General features: G+C 38.7%; 1 protein-coding gene across 1 annotated transcript in view; it reads right to left on the minus strand.

The window, feature by feature from the left end:
* ZNF268 (zinc finger protein 268) overlaps positions 1 to 12146 on the minus strand; it is a 36829-nt gene that overhangs the window by 7243 nt on the left and 17440 nt on the right. The window contains 3 exon segments of the mRNA XM_018061460.1: positions 1417 to 1503; positions 1792 to 1918; positions 11244 to 11444. Coding sequence (XP_017916949.1) covers positions 1417 to 1503; positions 1792 to 1918; positions 11244 to 11444 — 415 coding nt within the window.

The following is a 12146-nucleotide window of genomic DNA, read 5'->3' on the forward strand; positions in this document are numbered from 1 at the left end:
AGTTAAATAAGCAGCATGAAAATATACAGCCTTGATGTACTCCTTTCCCAATTTGGAACCAGTCCATTGTTCCATGTCCAGTTCTGTTGCTTCTTGACTTGCATACAGATTTCTCAGGAGGCAGGTCAGGTGGTCTGGTATTCCCATCTCTTTCAGAATTTTCCATAGTTTGTTGTGATCCACACAAAGGCTTTGGCATAGTCAATAAAGCAGAAATAGATGTTTTTCTGGAACTCTCTTGCTTTTTCAATGATCCAATGGATGTTGGCAATTTGATTTCTGGTTCCTCTGCCTTTTCTAAAACCAGCTTGAACATCTAGAAGTTCATGGTTAATGTACTGTTGAAGCCTAGCTTGGAGAATTTGGAGCATTACTTTATTAGCGTTTGAGATGAGTGTGGATAATTTTAATTAGAGGTCGCCACCATGAAGAACCACTACCAGCTCTGATTAGAAACAAGGATCTAGACTTGCACTAAAATAGTGTAAGAATGAAAAGAGGGGTGGATAGAGTATTTTTGAAGATGGATGGGTGGAAAGAAGGGTGTGACTGGATGCTTCCTCACCAAAAAGGAAGATGTAGGTGGACACTGTTGCCTAGCTGACAGTTCTGCTGCCCTTCTCCTGGCTGGCAGAAACCTGATTTTATGTTCTACATCCATCCATAAGGCCATGTGCTTCAGGTAGGAAACTGGAGACCCATCTCCATACCCCCTGCTGAATGGGAAGCATGATTTATCTGTGACAACAGTGAAGGCTTGCCATTTCCCTTGCCAGTCTGTTTTATACAGGATATGTGATAAAAATCTAGCCTACTGAACATGGTTAAGTCTGCTGGGGCTTCCTGAAATAGATTTTAATGTCTGATAAAAAGAGCCACGTGGGAAGGAACAGTCTTTATTCCACTGGTCACTGGTACATTTGCAGGTATTGGCTGGAACTGTCACAGCCATCTGATGACTATGAGGGAGGAAATTTGAGGAAAATACATAGAATGGCAAGGAAGGGGTAGACCTGTGGCAGTTTAATGAGTCAATCACTTGGTCATCCTTAGAGCTGACCCACTTTAGGACAATCGGTAATGTGTGATAATGAATCACTTCATCTTATAGGTTGGTTTAAGGTTAATTAAAAATTGCAGCTGAAACAATTCTAATATTAGGAAGATTAACTTTATTTAGAAAGGGTGTGAAAGTCACATGAGGTGAGATAAAGAGATAAAAGCTGCTTAAATGCATAATGAAATGAGTCTACTACCTCAGAAAAGAAAGAAGGAAGCTGAGAATACCAGAGAAGAAATAATGAACAAAAGATGGTTACAAATAACATAAAAGTACAAACACAAAGAGAACAAAATGTCAGACCTCACACTGATTCTGAGTAAGGAGGAAAATATCTAAATGTTTTGGTTACTCACCTGAATGGCCCTGACTTGGGCTGTGCATCATCCACAGCTCTTCTTGTTCCAACTGGAAAATGATACTGGGTTTGGTGTATTGATATCCTGTGAATGGAAAATTATAGACAATCTGGATCGAGAATGCCTAGGACCCAGGGATTCAGAAAAACTGGGAAAATTTAGTTTAGAGGTGACATGATGAAGCTGCCCTTTTGCACTCTAACAAAGTAAACACCATTCAGCCAGCATATTCTGATGCCAAAGGAAGAAAACCTGGCCTCTAGGTATAAGCCCCAAATCACCCAGTATTTTACAAAAGTGCCCCAGTTTTCAGCCACCAAGAAGAAGCAGCCTGGAGATTACACACACTCCTTTCAAGGGGACAGTACGTACCCAGGGACACCAGGTTTCTATAGTTCTCCAACATCACACTCCTGTAAAGGTGCTTCTGAGCTGAGTCCAGCAACTGCCACTCTTCCCAGGTAAAGTCCACAAACACATCCATGAATGACAATGGTCCCTGAAATAGCAGATCCCTATTCAATCTCAAATCATTTTACTGAGCTTGTCATAAAAGCCAGCCAAGGCTCTCCATTATTTATATTCTTTAATATTTTGGGAGAAAAGCAAAATTTATTGAAAATATCCCATCAATATGCATTAAATCAGTTAACCTTTCATTCAACACACAAGAACACCATGTGTCAGGTATTCAACCTAGTGCAGGTAATATAAAATGGAGGAAAAGCAGTCCTGCCTGCAAGAAGTGTTCAGCATTGTAGAGAAAAACAAAGGTTAATGTAAAAATGTAATAGGGAGTCAAAGATGCTAAGACAAAAGAACATGTGGAGAACATGGGCATAAGGGAGGAATACATTAGGCTAAGGCCATGAAAGGGGACTAAAGGAGCCACCACTGAAGAAAGATATGTCAAAATTTGGTGGAATAAAGGCAACAGCTGTAAGTAGCAGCTACTTTGTTGGGCAACAGATCTGAGCATGATGATACACAGATGGCAAAGCAGCACATGAAAAGGTGCTCAACATTATATATCATTAGGGAACTACAAATTTAAAAAGTGAGACACCATTACATATCTAGAATGGCTAAAATTTAAAAAAATGGACAACAATGAATTTGAAAATGAAATTTTAAATTTGATGAAAGACATGGATATAAACATCCAAGAAGTTCAACAAACTCCAAAAATGATAAAACCTTAAAGAAACTTATACACTCAAATTTTCAACAGACAAACACAAAAAGAGAAAGAATCTTGAAAATATCAAGGAAGAAATGATTTGTTTCATACAAGAGCTCATTAGTAACATTATAAGCACATTTCTCATCAGAACCTTTGGAGACCAAAAGACTATGAACCCATATATTCAAAGAGCTAAAAGAAAAAAAAAAACAAAAAAACTATCAGTCAAGAATTCTGTATGTGACAAAATTGTGCTTCACAGTGAGGTAGAAATGAATACATCCCCAGAAAAACAAAAGGTAGTTTGCTACCACTAGACCTGTTTGGAAAGAAATGTTCAAAAGAGTCCTGCATGTGAAATGAAACCACACTACACAATAACTTGAAGCTGTTTTGAAGAAATAAAGATCTGAACAAAGGTAAATACCTGTGTAATCATTAATGGTAGTATTATTTTAACTTTGATTTATATACTTATAAGAGACTAAAGCATTTGAAATAATTGTTAATTTATGGTTTGGGGCACACAATGTATAAACATGTGACATCAACAACCAAACGGAGTTGGGACAGATTGGTAAAGGAGCAGTGTTTGTATGTCACTGAAGTTAAGCTGGCATAAATTCAAATCAGAATGCTATAACTTTAGTAAGCTTATTAAAAAGATTATACACCATGACAAATGGGATTTATTCTTGGAATGCAAGAATGTTTCAACACTGGAAAACTGCTCAGTGTAATACATCACATTAATAGAATGAAGTTGAAAAAATCATTATCTCAAAGAAGATTATCTCAACTGAAGCACTGACAAAATTCCACATTCTTTCATGATAAAAACACTCAGTGAAGTAGGAACAGAAGGAAAGTATTTCAACATAATAAAAGTCATATCTTAAAATTCTACAGTGAACATCATACTCAATGGTGAAAGACAAAGCTTTTACTCTAAGGTCAGGAATGAGGAACCAACGCCTGCTTTCACCACTTCTATTCAACACAGCACTGGAAGTTCTAGTCAGAGCCACTGGGCAAGAAAAACAAATAACAGGGATCCAAATTAGAAACGGAGTAATATTATTTCTTTGTTCATGGACAATATCATCCTATATGTAGAAAACCTTAAAGATTTCACACACATACATACACACACAGAAAACCTAGTTAGAATAAATGAATTCAGCAAATAACAGGACACAAAGTCACCCACCAAAATGAGCTGTGTTTCTATGCACTAACAGTGATCAATCAGAAAAGCAAATTATAAAAATGATTCTATTTATAACAGCATTATAAAGAACTAATAATTTGGACTTCCCTGGTGGTAAAGTGGATAGGAATCTGCCTTTCAATGTAGGGGATACTGGTTCAATTTCTGGTCTGAAAAGATTCCACATACTATGGGCAACTAAAGCCTACGTGCTACAACTAATGAGTCTGTGCTCTTGGGCCCGAGACACAACTAATGAGCTCCTGTGCCACAACTACTGAAGCCACACACCTATAGCCGGTGGTTTGTAACAAGAGAAGCCACAGCAATGGGAAGCCTGTGCACTGCAACGAAGTGCGGCCTGTTCACTCTCCGCAACTAGAGAAAGCCCATGTGCAGCAACAAAGACCCAGTGCAACCAAAAATAAATAAATAAATAAAATTTTAAAAAGTAATAACTTAACCTAGGAAGTAAATGAATTGTAAAATTAAAACTAAAAACCTTGTTAAAAGGAATGAGACATAAATAAAGACAAACATACTTTATGTTCCTTAATAATATGTTAGTAGTATTCAAAGTGATCTACATATTCAATGCAATTCCTAATAAAATTTCAATGATATTTTTTCCAGAAAGAGAAAAAGCCATCCTAAAATGTATAAAAAAGCTCAAAGGACCTTGAATAGCCAAAACAATCTTGAAAAAGAACAAAGTTGGAGGACTCAGACTTCCTAATTTCAAAACTTAGTAGAAAACTAGTAACCAAAATAACGTGATACTGGCATAAAGACGGAAAGACTGACATACAACATGGTATTTGCATAGAGGTAACAACGGAATAGAAGAGAGACCAGAAACAAACCCTTGCATATATGGTTAAATGATTGTTGACAATGGTTCCAAGACCATTTATGGGGAAAGAAAAGTCTTTCCACTAAATGATGCTAGGAAAGCTGGATATCCACATGAAAAAAATGAAATTGGACCCTTATTTATTACCATATATAAAAACAAACTCAAAATAGATCAAAGACCTAAATGTAAAACCTAAAACCATGTAAAACTCTTCAGAGGAAAACATAGCAACCAAAGCTTCCCGATGTTAGACTTGACAGTGCTTTCTTGAATATGACAAAAGGCACAAGCAACAAAAGAAAACACCAATCAATTGGACTTCATGAAAATTTAAAATTTTTTTGCATCAAAACACATCAACATTGTAAAAAGGCAATTCCCAAATGGGAGAAAGTATCTGTAAGTCTCGTATTTTATAAGGGGTTAATATCCAGAATACATAAAGAACTAAAACTCAATGAAAGAAAATTCTTCAAAAGTGATCAAAGGATGTAAATAGACATTTTCCCAAGGAAGACACAAATGGCCAATAAACACATGAAGATGGTGAACATCATTAATCATTAAGGAAAATGCAAATCAAAACTATAATGAGATTCATCTTACACCCATTAGGATGGCTCTCAAATACCATGAAAATAACAAGGGCTGGCAAGGATATGGATTAACTGGAACACTTGTACATGGCTGGTGGGGATATAACGTGGTGTAATTGCTGTGGGAAACAGCTTGATGGTGCCTCAAAAATTAAACATTAGAATTACTATATGGTCCAGGAACTCCAATTCTGGGTATATCTCCAAAGGAAGTGAAAGCAGAGTCTTAAGGAGATATTTGTACATCCATGCTTATACCAGCATTGTCATTCACAGAGGCTCAAACGTGAAAGTAATTCAAGTGTCCATTGATGGATGAATGGATAAACAAAATGTGATATACACACAGCAAATTATTATTCTATCTTAAAAAGAAAGTTCTGCAATAAAACCAGGAAGAACCTTGAGAACATTATGTCAAGTGAGATAAGTCAGTCACAAAAAGACAATTACTGTATGTCTGTATACATACAAGTACTGTATGTACTACTGCTGCTGCTGCTGCTGAGTCGCTTCAGTCGTGTCCGACTCTGTGTGACCCCATAGATGGCAGCCCACTAGGCTCCCCCGTCCCTGGGGTTCTCCAGGCAAGAACACTGGAGTGGGTTGCCATTTCCTTTTCCAATGCATGAAAGTGAAAAGTGAAAGTGAAGCCGCTCAATCGTGTCCGAATCTCAGCGACCCCAGGGACTGCAACCTACGAGGCTCCTCTGTCCATAGGATTTTCCAGGCAAGAGTACTGGAGTGGGTTGCCATTGCCTTCTCCAGTATGTACTACTAGAATAGTCAAAATCATAGAAACAGAAAGTAGAATGGCGCTTTCCAGGTGAGAGAGTCATTTCCTAGGCAGGTTGATAAGAAGTCTAGGGGTCCCCAAGGAGAGAGGGGTCTGGAATTCTCAAGGAGGAAGAAAGGACAAGCTTTTTTTTCCTTCTCTACATTCCTTAGGATTATATAACAATAATGTATCCTGCCTGAGGACAGTCTCTGGATTAAACCTTCTGGCTAATTCTGTTATCTTAAAATGTAAATTATGGGAGTAGGTCTGGTAAGGTCCTTACAACCTCCAGACATTCTTTGGATTGATTGGAGAGTATATAACTTCATTGCTAACACTAACAAGGGGGTACTCTTTCTGCACCCTTCTGATGCCTACGTCAGAAGCTTTCTCTATCTCCTTTATACTTTAATAAAACTTTGCTACACAAAAGCTCTGAGCGATCAAGCCTTGTCTCTGGCCCTGGATTGAATTCTTCTCCTCCAGGGGCCAAGAATCCCGGTGTCGTGATTCAACAACCTTTCACAGGGCTTATGGAGAGGGGGGAGTTCGGAGTTATGGTTTTGATGATATAGACTTGCAGTTGTTCAAGAGGAAGAGTTGTGGAGACAGATGATAGTTATGATTGCCAATTTTATGAATGTATTGAAGGACTTCCCTAGTAGGGCAGTGGACAGGAGCATGCCTGCCAATGTAGAAGACATGGGTTTGATCCCTGGTCCAGGAAGATTCCCTATGCTGCAGGGCAACTAAGCCTGTGCGCCATAACTACTGAGCCCACCACACTCTAGAATCTGAGAGCTGCAACTATCGTGCTAGTGTGCTGCAACTACTGAAGCCCATGCCTAGAGCACCAGCTCTAGGAGCACAACAGAGGAGGCCACCATAATGAGAGGCCCCCACTCACCACAACTAGACAAAGCCCTCGCAAAAGCAATGACGACTGAGTGCAGCCAAAAATAAATAAATAAAAAGAATAAATTTAATACCACTGAAGTGTCATTTAAAATGGTTAAGATGATAAAATATGTATGTAGAAATATGTATGCTCTAAAATACAGTGTTTTAAAAAATCAAAGATCTAAAAAAATGGAAAAGATGCAGGGTGTTCACAGGTTGGAAAACTCAGTATTGTTAAGAAGTGAATTCTCCCTAATTTGATTCACAGATTTACTAACAAGTTTTTTTTGTAGCTATCCACAATCTCTTCCATAATTAATATGAAAAGACAAAAAACTAGAACAGCCAGATGATTCTGAGGGAACAAAGGTTAAGCATTTGCCACTAGCCCAATTTGATGGCACCCCACTCCAGTACTCTTGCCTGGAAAATGCCATGGATGGAGGAGTCTGGTGGTCTGCAGTCCATGGGGTCGTGAAGAGTCGGACATGACTGAGCGACTTCACTTTCACTTTTCACTTTCATGCATTGGAGAAGGAAATGGCAACCCACTCCAGTGTTCTTGCCTGGAGAATCCCAGGGACGGGGGAGCCTGGTGGGTTGCTGTCTATGGGGTCACACAGAGTCGGACATGACTGAAGCGACTTAGCAGCAGCATAAAATCTAGAGAGCATGATACTAGTGAAAAATTGGACACAAAAATCAATGAACAGAAATGAGAGCCTAGAAATAGACCCACATAAACACTGTCTCTTGAAGATTTTGTTGTTGTTGTTTTTTAACATGACACAAAAGCATTTCAACAGAGAAAGGATCATCTTTACAACAATGGTGCTTTACAATGGTGCTGGACCATTGTACATCCACAGACATAAGAAATGAAACTCAATACATACCCCATATGAAAACTAACTAATGCATCATAGACTTAATGTGAAAACTAAAACTATACAAATTTCAGAGAAAAAGTTTTATCTTATGCACTTTTGTTTGGGCAATGAAACTTTAGATATGATACCAAAAGCAAAACCCATCTTAAAAAACTAAAATTTAGAAAACAGACTTTACCAAAATTAAAGTATTTTGCTGTGAAAGTTGTTGTCATGGAAATGAAAAGACAAACCAGAGACAGGGAGAAAATATTTGGAAATCACTTATGAAGGATTTAAATCTAGAATAAAAAAACTCTTAAAAAACTCTTAAAAATCAATGACAAGAGATAGCCAAAAAGCACATGAAAAGATGCTCAACATCACTAATTGTTACAGAAATGCAAATCAATACTACAATGAGGTATCATCTCACACCAGTCAGAATGGCCAACATCAAAAAAAATCCACAAACACTAGATGCTGGAGAGGGTGTGGGGAAAAGGGAACTCTGTGTTGTTGATGGGAATGTAAATTGGTACAGCCACTATGGAGAACAGTATGGAGGTTCCTTAAAAAACTAAAAAGAGAATTATCATATGACACAAATATCCAACTTCTAGGCATATATCTGGAGAAAACTGTAAGTTGAAAAGATACATGTAGCCCAATATTCACTGCAGCATTATTTACAGTAGCCAGGACATGGAAGCAATCTAGACGTCCATCTACAGGGGAATGGATAAGAATGTGGTATGTACATATTTAGAGAGAGTCTAAATATGCAGCAGCCATGAAAAACTGCAGCCATGAAATTACAGGACACTTGCTCCTTGGAAGAAAAGCTATGACAAACTTAGACAGTGTATTAAAAAGCAGAGACATCACTTTGCTGACAAAGGTCCATATAGTCAAAGCTGTGGTTTTTCCAGGAGTGATATACATATGTGAGAGTTGTACCATAAAGAAGGCAGAGAACTGAAGAATGAATGCTTTCAAACTGTGGTGCTGGAGAAGAATCTTGAGAGTTTCTTGGACAACAAGGAGTTCAAACCAGTCAATCCTAAAGGAAATCTATCCTGAATATTTCACTGGAAGGGCTAATGTTAAAGCTGAAGCTCCAATACTTTGGCTACCTGATGTGAACAGCTGACTCACTGGAAAAGATCCTGATGCTGAGAAAGACTGAGTGCAGAAGAGGGTGACAGAGTATGAGATGGTTAGATGGCATCATGGACTCAATGCACATGAGTTTGAGGAAACTCCAGGAGATAGTGAAGGACAGGGAAGCCTGGTGTGCTGCAGTCCATGGGGTAGCAAGGAGTCAGACACAACTGAGCGACTGAACACACACACACACACACACACAATGGAATATTACTCAGCCATAAAAAAGAACAAAATAATGCTATTTACAGCAACACGGATGGACCTAGAGATTGCCATGCTGAGTAAAGTAAGTCAGAGGAGAGATATATATATCAATTATATGTGGAATCTTAAAAACGGGTACAAATGAGCTTATTTACAAAACAGAAATATTGTAAATCAACTATACCTCAGTAAAAAAAAAAAAGAATTTAAAAAACCAATGACAAGAAAACAACCCAATCCATTTTTATTAAAATGAGGGAAAGCTCTAACAGATATTTCACCAAAGATATAAAAAGAATAAAACACATATAAAAGATACTCAATAATACTAGTTAGCCATTAGGAAAATGCAACTTAAAACCACAATGAAATACCACCTTACTTCTATTAGAATGGTGAAATGTTTAACAACTTGACAATACCAAGTACTGGTCAGTATGAGCAACAAGGACTCTCATTCGCTGCAGGTGGGAATGCAAAACTGCAAGCCACTCTGAAGACAGTCTCTTACAAAGCTAAACAGAATCGCCATACAATCCAGCAATCAAGCTCCTAGATATTTACCCAACTGATCTGAAAACTCATGTTCACACAAAAACCCACACATGAATGTTGACAGCATTCATAACCAAAACCAGAAGCATCTGGATAGCAAGACATTATAAATATAGTGTGAAACTGGCTTAAGGATAGAAAAGTAGACCAATAGAACAGAATGAGTTTTGAAACCAAACCATTTTTATGGACTCCTGATATACAACAAGGAGGCACTGCAGAGACATAGGGAGAGGTCAATCTCACTTCAGTGAGACTGGGCAATTAGACAATATGATGAAAAAAAACACATCTTGACTCCTACTCACACGAAACATAAATAATTCTACATGTATTATGAGTCTACCTGTGAAAAGATAAATCTGAACAAAGAATGATGTCTTCATGAGCTCTGGATAAGAAAAAAGTTTTTAGGTTGGACACAAAAAGCACTAGTAATAAAAAAATATATATAAACTAAGTTAAAATTAGAAACAGCTGTTCATCAAAAGACAGCATTAACAGAATGAAAGGGCAAAACAAACAAACAAAAACCCAGCTTGTAAACAAATACTGAACAACAGTTACTGCTATGCAAACTGAAGAGGGAGGCATGCTGATGCCTGAAATATATTAAGAAATACACCAAAAATAAGCTGGGATGAGAGATGCAGAGGGATGGAAAGATGGACAATGTGATAAAACAAATACAATAAAAATGTTAAAGGTAAATTTAAGGTGATGAGTATACAAATGTTCACTGTAAAATGCTTTCAATTTTGCCCTGTGTTTGAAAACTGTCAAAACAAAATACTGGAGGTGAAAGAAGCACTGCAGGTAAAACATGAATATGGATTTGGTATCAAGTTTGCTTTGAACGTCAATGTGCACGAATCACTGAATCTTGTTAAAACAAAAGTGTGATATAACAGGACTGAGGTGGGGCCTGAAACTCAGCATTTCTAAGAAGCTTCCAGAATATAAAGAACGGCTTTTAGAGGATAAGAAAAGGCATAAAACATCCACGTAAGGTAACAAAATATCCAAAAAACATGCCAGCAGGAAATGCAAAGCAAACCCATACAGAGACACCACCATACCAGAATGGCTCAAATTAAAAAGAATAACAGCACTTAAAAGTTGACAGAGAATGTGAGGCAAAGGAAGACCCAGACACTGCTGATGGTCATCTAACAGGATGGTGCTTAATGAAAAATATAAGCAATAGAGCAGGAGATACACATGTACATGCCATGAAGATATATTAAAAGTGGATTCACATCAATAATGATACACACGTTGTAAAGACATAAACCGAACAATGTGCATTATAAAAAATTATGGGGTGGAGGAGCTGAAAATTGAGTCTGCGGAAACCAGGAAACAGGGACCTTGGGGACCTTCCACGACCTAAGGAGAAAGTTACTTTAACCTTCCCACCTAAGGACCTCCATCCCCCTTCCTACGAAAAAAATTTAAAAAGGAATAAAGAAAAGAAGTGGAAATAAACAAACAAGGACTCACCCAGGATTTCTTGGCTTCCGGCTGCTCCTGGGAAATAAGCAGCCACTCCAGGACCTGTGCTGTCCCAGGTCTCCTGGGCCTCTGCCGGGGTCCTCCAGGGAGAGGCTTCTGGTCAGGGGTCCCTTGACCCAGGATGGATTTCTCACTTTGGAGCTTTCTGCTCACATTGCATGAACTGTCTCGCTCCTGGAGAGGTGGCACCTGTAGACCCAAGAGCAAGCACACATCTGAGAGCACATTTCTAACCTTGGTCTCTTTTGCTAGTGAATGCACTCACCCCGGCTGCATCGGGGGTTCTGCGGACTGTGGCCAGTGCTGCTGAGAGGACAGAAGTGAGAGGAAATGGAAATAGGGAACCCAGGACACTGACTATAGCCTCCCACCCAGACTCTGCACAGACCCCCAGGAACCCCGAAAGGGCAGCAACCACCTTGAGATTTAAACAACTTCGGGCAGACACTTAAAAAGAACACGATGCCAGGTGCTAAGGAGTAAATGACCCTGCTTTCTGTGCTTCTCTCATAGCTCAGCTGGTAAAGAAACCACCTGCAATGCAGGAGATTCCAGTTCAATCCCTGGGTTGGGAAGATGCCCTGGAGAAGGGGAAAGGCTACCCATTCCAGTATTCTGGCCTGGAGAAGTCCATGGATGGTATGTATAGTCCATGGGGTCACAAAGAGTTGGACACGACTGAGTGACTTTCACTTTCACTTACTTTAGGTGGGTGGACACTGGAAATAGATCTTGGATGAAACAGTCTGTTTCAGTAGAGTTTCTTCTCAATAATCTGGATGTCCATGAACAACTCAATTAATCTCTCTCTCTGAGTCTTACTTTTTGTTATGAAACATTAAGAGTAGGGTGAGATCAGGGTGGCAGTGTAGTCTTTTAATCCCCCAATAG

This window comes from Capra hircus, chromosome 17, assembly GCF_001704415.2.
Source record: "Capra hircus breed San Clemente chromosome 17, ASM170441v1, whole genome shotgun sequence".
In the NCBI taxonomy this organism is placed as follows: domain Eukaryota; kingdom Metazoa; phylum Chordata; class Mammalia; order Artiodactyla; family Bovidae; genus Capra; species Capra hircus.